Genomic DNA, 23,634 nt, shown 5'->3' on the forward strand with positions numbered 1-23,634 from the left:
AAAAAAACTGAATGCGTCTACTTCTGCGCTCCCCTGCAGCTGAACGCATAAAACCGGAACGCAGGGGAGCGCAGCTTCAAACGCTCGTCTGTAAGAGCCCTAAGACATATGTACCACATCCTCCTCACCTTTTTAAAACCAGCCTCATTGATGGCAGTGCAGGATGAAGCAACCTCAGAGTCTCAATGTTATAAAGGAGATACTAAACTGACAATCAAAACAACATTTTAAATAAAAGCAACACAGTTTGTGCTCTTGAATTCTTGTCGACGTCATTTCACAGCAGAATCTAACTGCTGGAATTTCACAACAAAGACACTTTCGGTTTCTCTTCAGCTGATTCTTTTTAGACCATCCCACAACCTGGGCTGCGGCTATTTAAACTTCCTTCATAACAAAAACAGCTGATGGCAAAACAGGATAGCTTTTATTCTCTAATAGAAGAGATTGCAACACATTTTACCCTGATTTTAAAAGTAAAGTTAAAATAAGGCACATACAAGGCAATGCAATCAAGAGGCTTGGATTACTGACCCTGTGAGCACAAAGAAGATTTTACCTGGGAGCAGTTGAAGAAGAGTTTTTATCTATACAGTAATTGTTTTGTTTTTAAGTGGCGTTTGGATCTGCACTCTGCATCTGTAATGACATACACCACATCTACATTCATTCCAATTACAGGTAATATCTGAACTGTAGCTACATTTACTGCATACTGTAAGCCTTAAAAAAGAAAGTGAAACATAATTGTTGGAAGAAAAGTATACTTTCATAGTCACATGTAGAATTTTACTGACCAGATCATTTCTGCAACCAGGGCCAGTGAAATGACGACCTCCTTCTTTTTCAATGGCCCTGGTTAAAGGGGTGGCTCACCTTTTAAGTTCATTTTTAGTATGTTATAGAATGGCAACTTTTCAATTGGCCTTCATTTTTTCTTTTTAATAGTTTATTGCCTTCTTCAGACACTTTTCAATATTCTCTAATTCTCTATGGCTATGAATTTATTATCTCCTATTCATGTCCATGCATGGTTTTTAGGGTAATTTGGACCCTAGTAACCAGATGGAGAGCTGCTGGATAAAAAGCTAAATAACTCCAAAAACCACCAGGTTACTCCTCTTCAGCTGAATTTCTCATCTTTTCTGTCTTAGTAGTGTTTCTCTTGCTTGTTTGGAGGCAACTTACTCATTACCACAGATAGAAAGGGTCCTTGCACATGTGTGTCTGCATTTGAGATGTAGGTTGGGTGCACGTAGGGGTAGGACTCCACGAACGATTTTGTCGCGATCCGACGCGCTGCAACAAAATGACAGAGCATGCAGCGTCTGCATCCGACAGTCACGTCGGATCAATGCTCTTACCTTATTTTTGTCACATGCGTTTTGTTGCAGTGCGCCGGATCGCGACAAAATCGTTTGTGGAGTCCTACCCTGAGTGCATGAGTTAATTGATTCTATTCTGCATGGTTGTTTCAGTTCAGACCTATTGTAACATTCATTTGCATTTTTTATGCATGCTGATTAACACATACTTGCATTAATATATATTTGGATTCAGCATGCATTTTAGTAGAGACAAGTTGAAATGCCCATGTGAAAAGGCCCAAATGCTGTCTGTAGAACATGCTTCTGCTAGTGGGTAAGAATTGCTAAGTACAACTTTCCAGACAAGCAAGAATATCTCACAGTGAAAGTTTCCTATTAAATAATAGATAAATAGGAAGAAGCTGTCAGTGTATGATATATGGAAACCCATTTCTCCGATAAGAGAGGTAGAAACGCTGGGTATGGGGCACCCCCCACCAGGGGTTCTAGGCACTTAACCTTCCACCCTTTGGCACTCCTCTTATTTAAAGAATGCATTGACCACGTATACCTTTTATGTGCAGCTGCAATGCAGTGAGTGATATCAGTGAAGATCTGTGCTGCACATAAGCTTACCCAGTGTGGTGCAGAAAAATTTTGGCCAGTGTATTTTTTTTTTTTTTTTTTGAGGATGGGGAGCACTGGTTGGTGGTAGGAGGTGGACAACTAGAGTCATTAGGGTATCTTAACAGCTTTCTTGCCCCTCCCCAGCAACTTTTGTTCTCCTTTGAATAAAAAGTTAATCTAAAAATTAACATATATGGGTCTATTTATACTGCTGTGTTAAAAGTGCAGTGAAATATTACCAGTGTTGCTCATAGCAACCAATCGGATATCTGCTTTTGTTTTCTAACTGTTGCAATCTAATTGCTCTTTGGTTGCTCTGGGTAACATCACTGGTAATGCTTCACTTTTTACACTGCATGATAAATATACCCCTATATATGCTGCTTTGTAAACTGATGTAATCTAAGCAGCAGTGCAAATAGTTTTTCTGCCTAACACACCTGAAATCTAAACTTCTATATATATTTTATAACCGTGAAGACCAAGGAAACTAGCCTTATTTATTACTGATATATTTCTATTCTTCTCTCCTCCTATTTATATCCCAGTCTGCATTTTTCTATTTTTTTAAAAAAAAAAAATAATTCCTGGTTGCCAGGGTCAGGCACCCTAGCAACAAGACAGTAGTTAAAATTAAGAATAAAAACAAGTATAAAACTGAGGAGCTGACTTCCACCAAGCATTTAGGGATGGTTGTATCTCTCAATTCAGCGATGCCAACTGAGCCTGTAAGGATATTGGAATTAGTTATTAAAGGTAATTAATCAGCCCAACCCAGCACCATTAACCCCACCCCTTGAAACATTCAGTTAGTGTGACTGTATAAGACGTGACTTCCTGCATATTAAATAGATTAATCATTTAATACTTACAAACAATCTGAGCATGAATAATGCTTGAGTAGCAACCTGTCGGGGACAAAGTACTGGGATGAGAATGTTTGGAAGTTTTTCATATGGATTGCAGCTTTGGTATCTGCCCTAGTCGATATTTAAATGAAATAATTAAAATAAACATATTTACTAGAATAAAATATGTTGTTGGTGTGTTGCTAATTTTACAATCCATAATAAAGGAGTAATTATTATATGTTGCTCAAATGGTTGATTGCTAATTTAGCAGTGAATTAGGAATGGTCTTGGGTAGGCGTGACTTTGGTGGCTTTTTGAGTTTGGTAGATTTAACTTTTTGTGTAAATCTTGCTTTTGGGCTTATTAATTTAGTTATGGCCATAGAAATCATGTCAAATAATAAATCCTTTGCACTGCTTTGGTACACAGGTTTAGGACTGCTTGTCAGTGAGATTGCTGCACCGGGGTAAAGGTTTGTCATGGTGAGACACAATTTCTGTCTTGCTGTTAATGCCCATGCAGGACTAGTTTAATAAAATGTGTACCCTAACCAATACTTCAACCCTATATGGAAAATCACAAAATCAAATAAAAAAAAAAAATATATACTTCTGGACTCTGAACATGTAAATAAAAAACATGGTGCTGTCGTCTGTACCTGCATTTATGGGGCTGTGTGTTCATTTGTGATCAAGCCAGTGAAGGGCAACATACATGTAGTAGTTCATTGATCGATGTCTCCTCTATAGATTTGTATCCATGAGAGTGTGAATTAATGCAGATAAAATTGGACAATCAGATCACCAAACCTCAAGTACAAACACCCATGTCTAAGTGTGCATGGTTAGCCATGTTGCCATCGCAGATTGTCAATGCAAAAAATTTTCTCATCCCAGCTGTTATTATAGACGTGTCAGGTGTGCTCAGAACTGTAGTTCATCAGAAATTATATAATATGTAATTTCTTCAATGAACCAAGGATTTTTTTCTGGTCTGGGGGTTCATCCAAGACTAAGAGCACAGGCAACATGTTTTCTGTAATTCTTTATAGCTACCCTTTACCCTATACCCTGTGTTCAGGACTGTACCTGCCATGAGGCAAGGTGCCATGAGGCAAGGTGAGCACCTTGCCTCAGACGGCAGTGAACGATCAGTTACAAGGTGCAGCAAAAAGCCGCCTCCTGTAACTTTAAGAGCCAAATTTACGTTTTTTAAACCGGAAATTTGGCTCTGCTATTGCAGAAAGTGCAATACGCGCTCATTGCGCTAGCGATGTGGCCCCTTTTGACCCTCTCCGACCCTAAACTTTTAAGTGCGGAGAGGGGGGTGGCATCGGGGTTCCTGCCTCAGGCGGCAGCAGCAGCCCATGGATCGCCCCTGCCTGTGTTATATTAAATAAATATCATAAGTCTTTATGAAAAATATAAGTTATCCCAACAGGTTTGCACTCTTGCAGATAAAGCTATACCATTTCAGAATGATGAAAAAGCTGTGCAGTCGACTATCCAAAAAAAAGTCTATAAATTGCAGTTTTTACCTTCACTCACGTGCTTCCTCTGTTCTAATGGTTGGCACATGATTTGCAGCTATTCAATCAATCTCTGTGCAATATTTCTGTCATATACCATTTCTTTTTTGGCAATGTGTGTTTCTTAATGTAAGCTTTTAGAATTTAGCACGCATTCAGATACAGCCAACATGTAACAAAAATACTAATGCAAAATACTAATGCAAAATCCAATAAAGTCATTTAAGACAAATCTATCTGCAAATGACCTAATGGGTTATTCAGTTAGTGCTTACAGTAAGTCCTTTCCAGATGTTAAAAATTATCTAAATTTGTAATCGCCAAAAATAACTTGCAAAGAATTTACCTTTTTATTGGCTCTATAAGATGTGCATCAGATAGTCAGAGCATAAGTCTTGAGTTGCTGATTGATAGGTATTTGCTAATAGTCCTGCTGTAAATTGGATAATTCTGGAAAAGGACAAAGAGAAGGGTATGTCCTTGCTAGTACTTTCTAATGTGGGTGTTATTCAGTTCTACTGAACCAAGCAATATCGTTTTCTGGGTGATTTTTGTTTTGGCTAATTTCTTGACTTTCGTTTGGGATACCTTAGGACACATTTACAAACGGGTTTCAGACCAACAGCATTACATGTGCCAATTTATTATTAAAAAGTTATTTAAAAGATCCTCCCTTGTGATCCTTGGCTAAACTACACTTTCATTAGCCCTTGCCAAAACCAAATGTCTTTGCTCAGTGCTTCACTGTCCCTGTATGTCACCCTTTTACTTGAAAAAAAAAAAAATTCACATCCATTCATTTGGAGCATTGTTTCTATAACAATTATCTCTTGCTGACCATGATTATTTATATTTCCAGTCCTCGTGCTGCCACAGTGCTATAAGATTCTCCTTTATCACGGTTATTCTCAAACCAGATTTCATTTTGGTTTTTGGGGTGAGTCTCTAATTTGCTTTTGAGGTTATTGTGGCAAAATGACTGCCACCCTCTCGACTATGGCAGCTGGGTACACACTGGATCTCCCAAAGCCACCATTCTCCCTGACCAGAACACACTGCACTAAAGTGTCAACCCACTAGCTCTATAATGTATATCATTATTGTATCCATGATATTGCAAGCGCTTCCAATGTTATAACACGGCTGTTAGTGGGATATAACATAATTTGAAGCACCACAGGTTGCTGATCCCCATCCTATATGGATAGTGGTTGAACGGAACAATCTGTTTGGATCAGTGGTGGAATGTTTTTTTTAATATCCAGTTGTATTGTATATACCATTTCCATAGTTGGACTGGGGCACCACCAGAGGACCTGACCTCAAGACCCCTGTCACATTTTCTCTTCCCTCATCTTCATTTTAACTCCTGGCCTTCATGTTAAAAAAAAACAACAACAAATTTTGCAGGCAATAATGAAGAATACATAGTTCTGGTTTTACTTGGGGCTAAAAATGAATATCATCTTCAAAAATGCTCCCATTATTGGAACTCCCTATAGATCAGCTGTGATCCCTGTCAGAGTTTCAAATGCACCCTGCATTTGAAACTGTGATTCAACTGTGTTCTAATGGGGCCTGCCAGAATCACAGTAGGAGGGGGACAGACAATCGCAACCCTGCAATCAAACAAGCAAAGATAGGCATCAGTTCCCTATCAGGTCAGTCTATCCTACAGTGCAACATGCTGGGTGTGACCAGCTCCCCTGCACAGCCTGGGAAAAGAGGCAGCAGGAAGTTAAAGAGATGGGCAGAATTAGAGTTTTTGCATATATATTCATTAAATCCGCATGAAACAATACTTTTGTTTAAGCACATTCCTTTGATATTTAAAAGAGTATAATACACTGGTACATTCTTGTTTTTCACTTTTAACAAAAGGAGTTCCAGTGTCAGTACTGCAATAAGTAATAATGGGGAAAAATAAACTTCCTTTTCAGTGGCTTTTTAAATGTGTTTGCATGTATGGGTCACACTGTTAAAAATTATAAATCTACATTTTTTCTGACCATTTATAAGGGCAATCTATTTGTGTAACTCAGACAAACTTTTTCTGCAATAGTTGGATTTGCAGAACTAAATGTTTACATCATATTTGATCAAATCTAATTGTGACACAGTTGAAGTAAAATGTGAATTAATATCATCTAAATGTATCTACATGTCCAAGGCAGACTACTGAATAAATGAAATGGCCATGTATTTCTGTAGCAATAGTCGAAATCCAGAAAAGCTATAAAGTGTCAGTTCTACATTATTACCACCTTTAAATTAAGTTTTTGAAAATGCTGGAAAGCCTTTAGGAATATTGAAGTTCAGTACTTCAAGCCAGATTTTCATAACGTATATTAAAAGTTGTGTTCTTAAAGTTCAACTTGGCACAGTCAGCGCTGGACATTTCCAATATTCCTTACTGAACACCTGTAGGATATATCCATTGCTAATATAATCAGGGAGCTCCAGGAATAAAAATATTATTGGAAGTTATATCAAAAGACCTTTTGCATATGATATGGTAAATGATACCTGGTGAGAGCATGTTTCATTTCAATGTCATTTTTTGCAGTGGGTTTAAGATTTATTTTTAAATCTAACTTTTTTCCATTTTGAGCATAGCTAATGCATTTGGCCTATTGTACTATGGGGAAAAGTGCGTGATTCAAAGAGAAATCTTTCTCTTTCTTTGTTTCTATAGCTATTCACATACACATTATTTTTTTTACAAATTGATGCATGCCACACCGGGCTTCTATAAAAATATGAAAACATAGGTTGACGTTTCAGTCCCCATCTTGGACCTTTATCAAGACCTGATAAAGGTCCAAAATGGGGACTGAAATGCCGACCTGTACAGTTTTTTTTTTGTTTTTTTTTAACTTTAACAAAATCTATTGTTTAATATCTTTATCAAAGTCTGATGTGTATCAGTTTGTAAAAAGTAGTGGATGATTTTGGTATTTTATTTTTGCTACGGAGTGCTGGAACCCATTGCTTATATAAACAGGAAACTGAAATATGCTATTACATTTAATCCCTTTTATTTTACTTTGCAAGAACAGTTTTTAGTCTGCTGGGATAAGTATGAACCAGTTGTGTACATTAAGCAGTCTGCCATTTTTACAGATTGCTCAAGTTAGATGTCAACATTTTCAACTGGACTGAGATCAGAGCATTGACTGGGCCATTGTAGCACATTCACTTCTTTTTGATCTTAAGTCACTCCAATGTTGTTCTGGCCTTGTGTTAGGGTTCATAATCCTGCTGAAAGACAAATTTTCAGGACACTAACAGGTTCTCTGCCAGTATTTCCCTCTATTTTGCACCATCTATTTCTTTTATATGCTGCATACATTATGTATCCCAAAATATGCATTACCAAATAAAGCTCATGTAATAAAATAAAGATAACAGGGTAATTTTGAATATGAAAAGTGAATTGCTGCCAAAGGACAACTGGACGAAGTGAGATCAGTTTTATAAAAAAAAAAAATTAGAAAAAATTAAAATTTCCAGCTATTTTTTGTGTACTTCAACTAGGGAATAGTCTAAATTAGATTAGAATATAAAAAAAAATAAGTACCGTATATCAAAATCTATCATGTACTATCTTGTACTCGACTTCAACCACTCGCCATCTAAAACCTGTAAAATTGCTGTTTTAGCCTATGGGCGACTTCCTAGAACCTATTTGGAGTCAATTGGTGGACTTTGAAAAATCAAATATTTTTTTTTTTGGGAAAAACTTTGAATCAAATTTGATCGAATGTGCTATTCCTTCGATTTGTACGATTCAAATTTGGCCAAATACAGTTTATTATTAGTTTATTAGTAATAAACACCTATACACAAGATAAGTTTCAATTTACTAGAACTACAGTGGAATCACTGATGTCATACAGTGGAATGTGGGTGTGATTACCCATGGGCTTCCAACTGAACATCTGTGTTAAAGTAAGCTACATTGGGTCAGTGCTATGCTTCCCACAACTCTATACTGCATGTTGCAGAATAGTATGTCCACACGACCACTGTTCTTCAAGACAAGCAATATATTCTTGGTTCTCCTTCAGCTTCTTCTGGCCAGGATTTTTCAAAGCAACTTTCCAGCTGTCCAAATGTATTTATAGATGTATTGAATGAAGTAGGCGGGGGTTTGAGTGAAATTGTTAACAATTGTCAATGTAACAAAAAAAAGAAAAGTTTAGTAAATGTTAAAATGCCAGGAAATTGAAAGGACTCCCAATTCAAAATGTAATAAATTCCCCCATGGTTTATCGACTATTGTTAAAAAACGAAAGTGAAAAATGGTTTAATTCCCAAGATACCTACTCTATCTTATTTGGGCATAAGGAGGTGGTTTGGTCATTCACCTTTATTCTCTCAATGTACCATTCATTTATTAATTTAAACATACAACAACCGTATGTAACCATACGGAGGCTGAAATTCTTCGGTATTTCTGTTAAAATTGGCACTTCCAAGTTGCACAGTGAGATTTAACAGACTTCAAAATAAAGGTTGGAGTTAATAGAATTGCTGCAAGAAAGATATTTAGGCTCCTGGATTTTGTTCTTCACACATCCCTCCTCATGTTCAGAATCTCTCAGATAAAGGTTCAAGGGTACAACGATTTGCTCTATTACTTTAACCGCATCCCACAGGAATATTTGAAATGGCATGTCTAATTTATTACATATTATCAAGGCTAAAAAGGAAGATGCACACTGATTTTTTTTTTTTCATAAGATTAAAACCATATTTATGTGTTAAGTATTTGCACATGTCATATCGGCACATAATGGCTTCTCAACTATTTTTTTACATTCAACACTAGGAACCAGTTTCAATATGTTTTCAATTTCAGGTTGTGGTATTTTCATTTTAAGATCTTTTGTTTTTTAATTGGTTAAATGAAAACCAAATGATTCAGTCGATAATGAGAAACTGATGAGTCCTTTTACTCTTATTAATCTCTTTAACTAGACTTGAAAGAATGTTTTATCTGTCGAGAAGAAGAACAAAATGGACAGGATGAGCTACACACCTTCTGCGACTGCAAAGATCTAATTGCGCATCAGAATTGTCTGTTAAAATGGATACAAAAGGTATGATGGTGAAGAGTATGACTTTTGGGTAATGCTTCATGTTTGGTATGTTCTTTTTCTATAAATGGTAAATGTGTGTATCATTGAGAATTGATTGTGTTTAGAATTAGGGTTGGCTCACATAGGTGTTCATATTAAACAGTGAAATACTCTTCATCTAAGGTTCCCGAATTTAAAATACTCAAATGAAGTCAGACAACTACAGTGAAATCTCAATTTTACATACCCTGATTTAAAATTTTCCCCCATTTTACATCTTTTTCGTGGTCCCATCTATATATTATGCCTAATATTTTTAGGGTTTTTACATTTTCCTGGATTTTACACCATTTTTCTGGGGAGCAGAAATGGGGGTTCTACAGTAATCCCAATGATTTTTGGAATACTTAATTACTACCAAAAAACTGAATTTGTCCTTATCCCTCCCCAGTACTATTTAATTCAATATTATATTGCAAACTAAACCAGTGGCACAAACCTCCAAAAGGACAGATCTAATGCTTACATAAAGTGATCAACACTTTTTTTTTTCCTACAGCTGTTTTGTGGCTGTCACTGGGCGCATGTAAGTACAGTAGCCCGGCAGATCTTCAGTGGAAAGTTTGTGCTTTATTTTTCATGCAAATGAAGAAAACAATGTGCAAAGCTGCAGTATGCACTTTTCACCAGCAGGGGGTCAGCAGTAACCCTGCAAGCACACATATTCCTAAGCTCCAGAACAACCTCTCCCAAAGTCTTAACACACCCCAATGATTTCAGTCTGCAGCTTTTATAGCTTCCAGACTGCTCTATGCTGACACCATGTGATCAGCATCTACCCTATAAATATTCATTAGGAGAGGCTGCCCACCCCTTTAAGAAGTGGCTTCTCTGAGAGCTGTAGGTAAGTGCTTTGTACAATAAATTTCACTATTATATATAAAAGTAAAGCTTTCCATGCACACTTGTGTATTAACATACAGCAAAAACAGCTTTCAATATACAATTGTTTTAGCACCATTTACATATACTCTGAACACAGCTGAGTCACATGCTTCAAACAAAGTAGGCCTCAGTTTGTTAACCAAAGCTAAATAACACCCAAAGTATTTACATAAATTATACAAATAGCTATTTACACAGATTACTGGCCAGCAAAACAAATTAGCATTAACAAACAATAAAAAACTAAATTCACCCCATCACAGTGGCATTCTTACTTCAACAATCTACTTCCTTTATTAGGTGACCAGCAGGCCGGACTGACAATCTGTGGGTTCTGGCAAATGCCAGAGGGGCTGCTGTAAGGTCCCATAGAAAGTCACTATTTAGTGGGTTGGTGGGGGATGTTTGGGCCTCTATGTGGGGCTCGGTTTTCCTGAAATGCCAGGACCTATTTTAATTCTCAGTCCAGACCTGGTGACTAGTCATCACAAGAATATACTAGTTGGAAATACTTTTACTATAAATGTTGTTTTTAACCATCAAGCTATACCTAACTATATATGCACTGCGCAATATGTTGGCGCTCTAAAAATACTTGATGATAATAATAATAAAAATATTATATATATATATATATATATATATATATATATATATATATATATATATATATATATATATATATATATATATATATATATATATATATATATATATATAGTGAATAAAGTACCCCCTCTTGTAAAATATAAGGATATTATAAGTTACCGAGGAGTTTCATATACAGGTCATGGAACTCCGAGGTAACTTATAATATCCTCATATTTTACAACTGGGGGTACTTTATTTATTATAATACACAAATTTTAGTTAGTCATGTGACAGAAATTACATCACTACTCACCGTTTATAACTGATGACATCACTACTCACCGTTTATAAGAATATAATTTACAAGATATTCATGGCTTTTGTGTATTATTTATATATATATATATATATATATATATATATATATATATATATATATATATATATATATATATATATATATATATATATATATATATATATATATATATATATATATATATAATTTTTTTGTCAGGGAAATGTAGTGTGCATAATATACAGGTGGGACCACGAAACAACAATGTAAAATGAGGGAAAACGTAAAATTGTGGTTTCACGGTGTGTGTGTATATATAGTGAATAAAGTGACTTGTGACTTAAGCTACCAAAAAATGCCTTACCCTTTAAACAGGCTTGATAAAGGGCCCAGAGGGGTCCGAAACGTTGCCTTGCTTGTGAAATGAATATGGGCTAAATAAATCTCCTTTTTTACACGCAGCAAATGTTTTTTGGTGTGCTTCTAGATTTTGTCTCTATTTACCCTTTAAACAAAACAGGGATTGTTTGTCCATATATTGCAATATATTTAAGATGGCCAACTAAGTCAGTCATCCCATATCTGGCCAGTCCTATATTCAACTTTAATCCGATTCATTAAGAATTCTATTGCTGTATTATACATTTTACACAGGGACTAAGTTTTACCTGCAACTTACTTGCTGCTTTTAGGTGTCCTTTTATTGGCCACCAGTGGGATCACCTGACTATAGCTGGAAAGGGTGGGAGCTACAACATAGAGCTGGTCACTGCACCTGTATAAACTATAACAAACAAAGTACATGATTTTGCAATATGGCACCTGGGTCTTTAGTAATGAACGGTGTGCTGGAGGATTGTGTGTATATGTGAGATCACTATGAGTGGTGTGATCACCCCCCACCCCATACAAATTCAAATTCCCAAACATAAGTAGAAACTAAAAATAGCAAAAACAAAAAATATAAAAAATATATATTAGCGGGAGCCAGTTTAATGAGAAAAGCGTGAAAAAATTGTGAAACAAGATTATGGAGTTAAAAGCACTTAGAGGAGAATACAACCTGATTTTTACCACTTACGTGGTTCCCACAAAGTGGCATTGACTTAAGACCACTCTATGTACTCAATCCAACTTTGGAGGTGTGAGATGCAGTTCACCGTGTCTCTTGTATTCTGCTATAAGTGCTTTTATCACCATAGAATGCAGCTCCTTTTGAACTTATACTATATACATAAAAATGTATGTTATGATAGATGTAAAATATGGTTTATTTCAGATGTCCGATCTGCGGTCTGAAAATGTTTTTTTTTTTTTTTTTTTCCTTTTCTACTGATGGCCTTGGAGTGCCATTCAGCCTTCTAGTGTCAGTTTCATACAAGCAGCAGCTGTTTAGCAGATAAGGGGAGAATAGGCAGGTGTACAGGTTAGAATTCTGATTCTTTATACTGTTACATGCATGGGTCCATATGCGTTCAACTTTCAACAATGATAAGCTGAACTCTAGCATTAATGAATGATATTAAAGTTGAAATTTATTCTACAGACCTAGCAACAAAAATCAAGAAGGATGCAAAATCACCCAGAACTCCTTCCATCTTGGCATTTTGATCCCTGTGTCTTAATATAAAGTAACTGTGTTTGATGATTTATTTGCACTACTGTTCTCCTATCTGTGTTAAGGTTTTGTAAGAAATATTAACACAAAATATACAGTATTGGGGAATGGAGAAAACCAGGCTATAGGCTTAAGATCTTGTTAAAAGAACATGCCTGTTGTTTTCTCACTTTTATTTAAGGTATTTATAGTTCATTAGTGTTTTTCAGATCTGTGGTGTCTGGACATTGGAAGGGAATATGTAACGGGTGGCGTAGTGTAGGGTGGTAGAGCAACAAACACTATACCTCTTTTAGTCCTGTTTTCAAATAAATATATATATATATATATATATATATATATATATATATATATATATATATATATATATATATATATATATATATATATATATATATATATATATTTTATATATATATATATATATATTTTATATATATATATATATATTTATATATATATATATATTTTATATATATATATATATTTTATATATATATATATATATATATATATTTTATATATATATATATATATTTTATATATATATATATATATATTTATATATATATATATATATATATATATATATATATATATATATATATAATATAGTTGGAGAGGGTGGGAGCTACAACATGGAGCTGGTCACTGCTCCTGTAGAAGTTCTACAGGAGCAGTGACCAGCTCCATGTTGTAGCTCCCACCCTCTCCAACTATAGTCAGGTGATCCCACTGGTGTCTAAATAAAAGGGCAGCCAAGTTTGGGAGTTTTACTTTGAAAGCAGCTAGTAAGTTGCAGGTAAAACGTATTCGTCCCTTTTATAAAATGTATAATGAAACTATAGAATTCTTAATGAATCAGATGAAAATTGAGCATAGGACTGGCCAGATATGGGATGACTTTGACGTAGTTGGCCAGCTTAAATATATTGCAATATATGGACAAACAATCCCTGTTTTGTTTAAAGGGTAAGGCATTTTTCAGTAGCAGTATGCACAAAATGTCTCTGTCTTAAATATATTGATAATGGGTTGAGTGCTGAGGACTCTTGTAATTGTCTATATGTATATATAAAAATTTTAAAAAAACAAAAAGCAAATGATTTTCTTGAGGGCATTTCCCTGCCTCCTATTAATTACTTAAGGACAGATGCGAAATTTCCTTCAATGTGTAAAAGCATGTTCTGTAACAATTGCAATCACCTAATGATGATAAATAAGTTGCCTATACTTTTATCATATCAAGTTTAGTTTAACATCTTCTTTTCAAAGAACTGCAAAATACAGATGACTTGGCGACCAAGTCTAAATTGAAATATAATAACTGCAACCTTTGTATTGTGTTGATGATTCTGCTATATAATCATTGCCTTCTTTAATAACTGTTGTATGCATCAACTTAAAAGTGTTAATTATGCCAATCACTATTCTTATTTTGAATGTTTTTAAATAGCTCCTAGTAACCACATTTTCTGAAGCTAGGACTGAAATTCAATAACATTTCTGGGCAAATGCTTTCAAATTCCACAAGGGAACCGTTACAATACAGTTCTTTTACTAAAATGAAAGACACATTTTTGTTTTTATGAACTGAAAAATAGCGTTTTGTTTTTTTTTTTTAAAGAAAGTGAAAATGAATATTAATGAAGGGGAAAAATGGTTCGTAAGCTTATTGTGGTTTTATTCTGCTTTCTAATACACCTTTCTGTGTGTGTATACTGCATTCTTGCATTCTGGCATTAGTATAGTATAACACTGGACATAGAGCTGGTTTATTATAGTGTACTTGATTATAAACCACTTGATAGCTCATCAACGATCTTTTCCCTGAAGAACATATGGAATTTTAAAATCTTTAAATCTCATCTAAATTATGTTTTTTTGAGGGAAATTTCATCTCTGGACTTTTGATCACATTGGCCACTCAGGCACATGTATATTCATACTGACTCAGGAAGTACTTTTAGAAAGCTTTTAGAAAAAGAGAAATAAAAATGCAAAGAAAGTGCCAACTGTCAAATGTAAACCAGATTTTGAAATAATAAAACATTCATTTCTCGTTATTTCTCTGGCTCTGTGTTTCTTTTACAATGCCAGGAGAAAATGAATATTTTTGTGTTCTTTCTCTCCCTTGTTAATATCATCTTAAAACAACAGTCCTTACCAAAAGATGCTTTTCTCTAACAGGGCACTGGTAATGAAGATCGACAGAGATGCAAGGCATGTACAGCAAAGGTAAGTGGAGAAATTGATTTGGCTATACAGTACATGTCTATGGTCAAGAAACATCCCAGCACAACGAATAGGTGTAATTGAAATTACCTGGATTCATATGATAGCTGGTTTTAAATCTAACTTGTTGCCTTTCTGGTATGGGCTGAAATCGTGATGCTCCATCTGCTTGTAGGCCTCTCACACTGCTTGAAGGGGTAAAACATTTCCAGATTTGTACTGTAACTTCAGAAACTGTTTAGTTATTATGTAGCAAATACTTCATAGAGGTATGGGATCGATTTTCTAGAATACTTGAACGGGTTTTCTGGTAATAGTGTTTTTTTCTATAATTTGGATCACTATAATAAAACCATAAACATTAAATAAATCCCTGATACAACGTGTATAACCTAATAGGAATTATGTATTTGACAAGAGTCCTATAAAAGGAAAAATGTATTTGTATCAGATGGCTAGACAAGGAAAAGGAGGATGTTGCCATAGTCCTACCTATACATTACCAGTTAGAACTGTTCCTTTGAATGACAGTGGTTTATTAACCAACAAATTAGGGAAAATAAAGAGAAGTGGGCAATAAGTTAAGTTAAAAAGTATTTTTTGTCTTTTCACATGTGTTTATTTGACAATTGTGCATCATTGATGAATGTACAGACCAACTATATTACACTGCATTGTAAAAATGAAAACTTAAATAAAAAGATATAAAAAAAATTAAATAAACCACAAAGGATTGTTTTGGAACCAATATGAATTTATGTTTGCCATAGATAGTGGATACTGTTGTTTAAATGCTATAATATACATGGCTATATTTTTGCATTCTTAAACTAATACCAACTCTTTAGCAAACAAGTGGTTAATTTTTGACTGTACTGAAGATGTTTCCAAGTGCTCAAGGGGTTAAGACTCCTGCTGTCACTGTGCATGATATATTGCCTAATGATGTGTACATACTGCATTGTTATGGGAACTTATGGAAAGATCTGCACAGTCTTTTAATTGTGTTACAGAGCAATGCTGAAGAGTTGATGGAGTTCATGAATAAATTATCTGGCTGGCAGATCTGTAAAGCGGAGTATATGGGGTAATGACACCAACTTTACAAGAAAGAAATGGGGTGTTGTGAGGGGGGATGTTCTGTCCCTTTTCCCCCCATCATATAATTAAATGGGAACTGTACAAGTCTGGGTTAACATAAAATCGAATTGCTTCATTTACTCCTGTGGATTTCTTCTCACACTGGGAAAATGTTCATTTGCATTGTTCTATTGGAATTTACTGGCAAATATTGCAACCTGTCCTACAAAAACAAGTCTCGTCCTCTTAAAACTGTTTTTATCCTGAAAGTATTATCTGGTGCAAAAGGCATCTCTAGCCTATGATTAAGGGGCAGATTTATCAAACTTCGAAATTTGACCATCAAATAGAATCCTCCGACATTTGAATTCGAAGTCGGAGGATTTTAAACATCGTACGATCTTACTCCAATTGTACTTCGATTCGAACTATTTTATCGTACGAAAATCCTTCGACTTAAAAAAACTTAGCAAAACACACAGGAGGTCCCCCATAGGCTAAACAGCAATTCGGCAGGTTTAAGTTGGCGAAGTATTGAAGTAGAATTTTTTTTGAAGAGACAGTATTTTGATTATTGAATGGTCGAATAGTCAAACGATTTTTTACTTCGAGTCGAAGTAAATTCGAAGTCGTTGTATCCTATTCGATGGTCGAAGTATCCAAAAAATTACTTTTTTTTACTTCGAAAATTCCCTCAAATTCACTTCGACCCTTGATAAATCTGCCCCTTAGTGTTTATGACACGAAAAGCGTAAGGCTGTGGACACAATAAACGCTCTTCACTTTGAACTATTTGCCAGGTGGAAGTTTGCCTTCATTGAGTGCCTGCTCCTAATTGGTTTTTCGGCATCTCCAAGAATTGTTTTGGAGCCTGAAATTAACTTGTAGATTTTTGGGCCAAAAAAACAAAAATGTGCTTACATTTAACTAAATATACATGTTATTAAATCATTGGTACAGTAATGGTAAATTGATGGCTTTTATGTATTATTTGGTGAAAATAGCTTTAACATATGTTTCTATGTACAACCTTTCTGACCTTCTCTAATTGTGCTAATTTGTTCTATAATATGTAAAATTATTAAAAGCATTCATTTCATCAGTAAATGGCCTCAGAGCAATAACAACCAGTGCAGGTGTGTCAGTTACCACCATGTTTCTTTTTCCAGTTGATTAAAAAAAAATTTTTTTCTGAAGGATCCAGTTTTGACATCAATGTTTCAGTTTCTTGTAAAAAAATAAGATAAAATGCAACTGTTACTCCTTTTAATGTTCTGTATTTTTTTTTTTTTTCAAAGCTGCAAAATAATGTCACAGATTATCGCATTACGTGACCCCAAATGTGCATATTTCATGATAAAATGTCTCCAATGACAAACAATCAGATGATTGCTTTCACTGTTCAACCTGCAGCTGGATGAAAAAAGCTATTCACTGATTGGTTGCTAAGGGTTACTGCCCAGGTGCAAATTTGCCCAGTCTTTATAAATGAGCCCCGGTGTGTCTGTCCTCACTTACAGAGAAGCTGTGCATGCAGTTCAGATCAGCTCTCTGATAACAATACATTGCAATTTAGTTTCAAACTTTTATAATGAGTATAATTTTTAGGCAGAGGCTTGGAATCTGCAGTAGGTGCCTGTATTTCATTCTCTTGGAGTTTTACACAAGGATTAAGAATATATAATCTCAGTGGTAAATCATGAAGATCTGTTGGTGTCACAAAAATGGCACTCTCAATAATGGGTTTGACTACAAGGGGTTACACTCAGTCACCTTACCTGTCGGTTAGACTAACATCAGATGCCCCAACATATACCAACACCCAGAAAATCTACTTGCTGCCACCATCATTAACAGGTGATAGAAACCTAATATGATTATCTCCCTGCTCTATCTAACAGGTTATATTTCACAATACAGAAAAGTATCAAATATTCTCACTGTAGTCAGGGTTAGTTTCTACTCCTGCAGCCAAAGGGTTAATTTACATTCAAACACTCGCGCCTGTTACCAGCACTAATTATTTAAAGGAAAACTATACCCCCCAAACAATGTAGGTCTCTATAAAAAGATATTGCATAAAACAGCTCATATGTAAAATCCTGCTTCATGTAAATAAACCATTTTCATAATATACTTTTCTAGTAGTATGTGCCATTGGGTAATCATAAATAGAAAATTGCCATTTTAAAAAATAAGGGCCGCCCCCTGGGATCGTAGGATTCACTGTACTCACAAACATACCAACAAACGATACATGTTATGTCACATGAGCCAATTAACAGAGAGAGTTCTATCTTTTGCTTCCACACTTCTTCCCGTTACAGTTAGAGCTGTAGTATTTCTGGTCAGGTGATCTCTGAGGCAGCACAGAGACCATCACGAAATGGTGGCTCAAGGCAAGAGATGTAAAAGGGCAATATTTACTTAAATATATATTCCAGTTTGGTAAGATTCTTTAATATGCCACTTAATATGATATGAATCTGTTGCTTAAGTGTTCATTTTGGGAGTATAGTTTTCCTTTAACATATTGATAGATAACTTTCCCTTTCCACATACACTAAAAAGTTCTATGTTTGGGCACAAGCTTTCATACTTTTCTTTTGAGAGCAAAAGGACAAAACTTATTACATTTTATATTTAATATTACAAAAGTAAAGAGTCTATGTTCAAAAACACACAAAAATAAAACCAAGTTGCAAACGGTAAATAAAAAAAGTAGGTTTGAAAAAGCTTTAAGTACGTTACCCGGAATTTCTTTCAGGAGGCAAGATTTGAAACTGGGCATACAATAAATATGAAGTCCTGTTGTATGACATGGGTACATGCCGTGTTGCCTATTTATGGTCAGCTGGGACATTCACTCATTACCTTAACGGAGAAGGAAGCCCCTTTCTGCGCAAAAACCCTCCCCCCTGGGCAAATGCCCCTAAGTTGCTACTTACCCCTCAGCGCAGGTCCTCTCCCGTGGCGTTCGCAGGCACCATCTTCTCCCGTGCGGTCTTCTTCCTGGATTCCCTGGCGTTTGGCGGCGCATGCGCAGTAGGAGCATTTGTCAGTTCAGCTCTACTGCGCATGCGCCAAAAGTCAAAAAGTTGGCGACTTTTTTCTGCAATATTATATTGGTATTTGCCAGTAGTCAATATTATAATGCAAATATGGACATACTGTGATCCATATGAGGGGTGTTTCATGTTCCAGCCCCCCAGAAACCAGCCCTCCTAAATGTTGGGAAATTGCAGGCCCTGATCATTAGAAATGTGATCTCCTCTTAAGAAATATGGATTTATGAGGATGTGAACCCTAGATCAGAGGAGATATGGATGCTTTCCTATAATCATCTATACTCATTCTGTGGCCTACAACAATTGTGGCTCTGGATTTAGATCTGCACTATTAGGCATGCCAACCTAGTTATTGGCATGTTAACACTTTCCTTAGGATAAGACATTCGCTGTTGGTTTCTTGATGACCATGTGCCATTTAATTGATGTTTATCCATGTCCCTGTTGCCATCCGGTTTCTTGTTAGTATCTGGTTGAATCCCTTGCCTATTAAAGTGATACCGGCACTAACAATTTTATTTCAAAATATTAATCTACATGAAAGGTTATCTATAGGTCATGTTGATTGTTTTTCCCTGATAGTTCTACTTTTGTAAGTAATTGTTAGTTGAAGTTCCTAAACCTGACTTGTTTTGTCAACCTGACTGTCCCTTCTCAATTTGTCTGTTAGAGTTTCTAATGCTAACAGACTGCTGAAGTTCAAATATGGCAGCCCTCTGAGAGGAACAGGGTAGTAAAAAGGTAATGTAAAAGCATCAGTCCAATACTTTTATTGCAAAATTTATAAATAGCATTTAAAGATTATGTTAAAAGATAAAGTTTATTTTCTGGTGTCCGTATCTCTTTAACCGTGGTTTACTGCCTGCCTTGAACTTCTGCCTGGACTGGAAATATATTTTGCCTCCTCAAAAATGTTTTTGACTCCATTTCTACTGATGCCTGCCTTCTAAAGTGGGTTTCCTTGTAGATGCCACCACAGAAAGTCCAGAGCCGGGAAATGGTGAACCTGGGTACCAGTGAGGTCTCCGTTCCTGAAGGAGTTTTTCTGACTGATGCATGTCTTTCACTAGGCTAATCTGCAATAAGGCACACTTACTACTTTCATATGTCATTCACCACATGCCTGTGTAATAATTGTTGGTGCATCTGGAGAGAGAACATAGAGCTATTTGGTATACACTTTTCAAGTGGTGGAAACCCTGTAAGAAGTTGTCTGTTCAGCAAATCCTCCCATTCCTCCAACAGCTGTCCGACAGACTGGTATCTAATGTGATTAAACGTTCTCCCTGCCCCAGTAACCATTCTATTTAATCCAGCCTACTAATTTTTTTCTATTTATTTTTTGTCCAGCACAAGCTTCCATTTGATCCTGTGAACTTCCTTCCCTATCATATAGCAAAAGGTATTTTCGATAGCATTGCAGGTGTTTGCTATAATCACTTGCCAGAACAGATCCATGAAAGCTTTCTTAAGAAAGAATAGACTATTTCCTCCTCATCTGATGGGGTATCCATTACTTGTAATGAATCGAAGATGCAAATACTAATGTATTTTATAGGATCCTCTCAGAATTGTTTGTTTTTCCATTCCTTAATTGAAAATCCAGCCAATCACAGCTATAAAAAAAAAAAAAATTGTGTGTACAGCACTGTATAAAACAAGTAGTATTACATAATGCAAAATCTAATATATATGGGGATACAGTAAAAGGGGTAACCCTAACAAATGTTTTGTAGTTTCAATGCAATGATCCCACCAGTCATGATTAATGTTACATAGTTAAACCGGGTTGAAAAAAGACAGTCCAAGTTCAACCCCTCCAAATGAAAACCCAGCATCCATACACACAACCCTCCATACCTTCACATAAATTCTATATACCCATACCTATACTAACTAAAGAGTTTAGTATCGCAATAGCCTTTGATATTATGTCTGTCCAAGAAATCATCCAAGCCATTCTTAAAGGCATTAACTGAATCAGCCATCACAACATCACCCGGCAGTGCATTCCACAACCTCACTGTCCTGACTGTGAAGAACCCCCTACGTTGCTTCAAATGAAAGCTCTTTTCTTCTAGTCTGAAGGAGTGGCCTATGGTACAGTGATGCACTTTATGGGTAAAAAGGTCCCCTGCAATTTGTCTATAATGTCCTCTAATGGACTTGTGAAGTGTAATCATGTCCCCTCAAAGTGCCTTTTTTTCCAGAGAAAACAACCCCATGTTGGTGGGAAGGCATTGGGTAGCTCCACTGTTACAGTAAGTGTTTAGTGACCATGTAGGAATAAGTGCCCCCTCCCTCACTATATAAGGTATGGAAGGGGGCTAAACGTTGTCTCTTTAAACCCTATCTACTAAGAAAAGTAGGTGCCAACAAAAAAATACTCTGTGGGAAGGAAACCTATTGGTTGAGAAAAAGCTATACCAGATTAATATTAAATTATTGAATTTAAAAAACATACATTAGGGTTAATTAGACAAGTTGCCTCAGGTTTTGAGAAAGTGGACTGAGACTTTAACCCCTTGGAAATCCCCCAGTACAGCAACCTTAATTGACAAAAATAATGGTACATCTCCCATAGACTCCATTTTATCCAAATAACCTAAATTTCTTCATTTAATTTTTGTCTGTAATAATACATTATTTTGTACTTAATCCAAGCTAAGATATAATTAGTTATTATTGGAAGTAACATAAGCCTAATGAGTTTAACGTTTACATGACTTTCTAATAGACTTAAGGTACCGTATGAGGATCCAAATTATGGAAAGATCTGTTATCCAGAAAACCCCAGGTCCCAAGCAATCTGAATAACAGGTCTGATACCTGTACAAAAGACGGCATCATAGTGTCAAGTTCTGATTGTATTGCTAATGATTTGTAGCGGAATAAACATTGTGCCAAAGATATTTATAAAAAGTATAGTTTAGCACCTCATACTAATTATTTCACCCTCCACACCAATGTGGGGGCTTATCCTGAATGTTTGCCATCTGGTGATTTGCCAAATTTATGATCATAATTTTGTAACTAAACTTGAAAATATATGTACAGATACTAAATACTAACAAAACAGGGTACAGGGGATATACATTGATCAATCCTCTCTGTTTTGTGTTTGTAGGTGATTTAGCTACATCATTTGCACTTTCATTTACTTGTATATTGTATAATTCCAAAACTACTGCACAGGAGCTTGAGGGGGGTATTGAGAAACCTCTTCTTAATGATGCCATCACCTATTCATTCCTGGAACTAAATTGGGTTTGTGCCAAAGAAGTATCACCCTGTGATTTATTGGAATTTAATTTCTGAAATATATAATGGGATCACATTTATCCCCTTGTGCATAGCGATTTTGTGTATCCTGATTTTTTTTTTTTTTTTTTTTTTTTTAAATATATGTTCTTGCAAAAATTATAGATGGTAACTTTAGGGCCACTGACTAATCCATGACAAAAGAATCTCTCTCTTTCCAAACATGCAATCCCTCTTCTCTTATGATATTTTAATTGTAAGATGCACTTAAATCAGGTTATTTACAAAAATAAAAGCACTTTTTTTAAATGATCCATGTAAAATTGAATTGGGGCATTGAACTGCAATAGCAAATACACAAGGGGGGTTGTGGGAGCACCCGCATTGCTAAGTAAAAATATATATAAGTATAAGGGAAAGTGCTACTGGCATATCCAAATGGGTCAGTGCACATTCCCTGGGCCCCTGTCTAAGTAATTCAGTAGATATGCAAATGCATGTGTTAACAAAGACAGGGGTTTTTATTTATCATTGAACTGCAATGGCTTTTTAATCTGTCATCCCTTATCCTTCCGATAAGTACTGCAAGGAACCAGGTAGATCTTGGAACTTTCTTTCCCTACTACTTCAGACAAGCTTTTATCACTAAACCGGGAAGATAAACTGCATCTAGTTGAGAGGACAATCAAATTATCATACCAGCATTAAATTGCCCTTTATATTTATAGCTTTAGGAAAGTTCATAATCTAAGCCTTGCCTTGCCAGTTAATTCCCTGCTAATGAACATTTTACAAGTTCGACTCAGATGGTGCTTTCTCTTTCCTAAATCTTTTCTTGGTTGTATATTACATTTGCCGTCAAACAGTCTTTTACTCTCTAGTTTAATTTCTTCTTTGCTGCACAGTAGCTGCAATTTCAGGTTTATTTCAGTCATTGCAAGGAGTTTCCTTGTGTTACCTCAAAGATCATAAAAGATCGTTAGGGTTATGAGGCACAAAAAGAATGGGACAAAAAATATTCATTTGATAAATTGTAATTCATGGATGTGAGCTATCTTTCCCCAGATAATATTGGCTGTACTGAAGATGGCGGTAGCAGGTAATCAATTTCATTGTGTTATTTTAGTTATGAAGCAATTAC

The 23,634-nt window shown here is 35.6% G+C and overlaps 1 protein-coding gene across 1 annotated transcript in view; it reads left to right on the forward strand.

The window, feature by feature from the left end:
* The first annotated feature begins 384 nt into the window (after positions 1 to 384).
* LOC108714398 overlaps positions 385 to 23,634 on the forward strand; it is a 155,952-nt gene continuing 132,702 nt past the window's right edge. Inside the window, exons 1-3 of the mRNA XM_018258594.2 lie at positions 385 to 681; positions 9,297 to 9,418; positions 15,040 to 15,087. Of these exons, the coding sequence (XP_018114083.1) occupies positions 645 to 681; positions 9,297 to 9,418; positions 15,040 to 15,087 (207 nt within the window). The 5' untranslated portion in view covers positions 385 to 644. The remainder of the gene's footprint in view (positions 682 to 9,296; positions 9,419 to 15,039; positions 15,088 to 23,634) is intronic.

Source organism: Xenopus laevis, chromosome 4L (assembly GCF_017654675.1).
Source record: "Xenopus laevis strain J_2021 chromosome 4L, Xenopus_laevis_v10.1, whole genome shotgun sequence".
NCBI lineage: Eukaryota > Metazoa > Chordata > Amphibia > Anura > Pipidae > Xenopus > Xenopus laevis.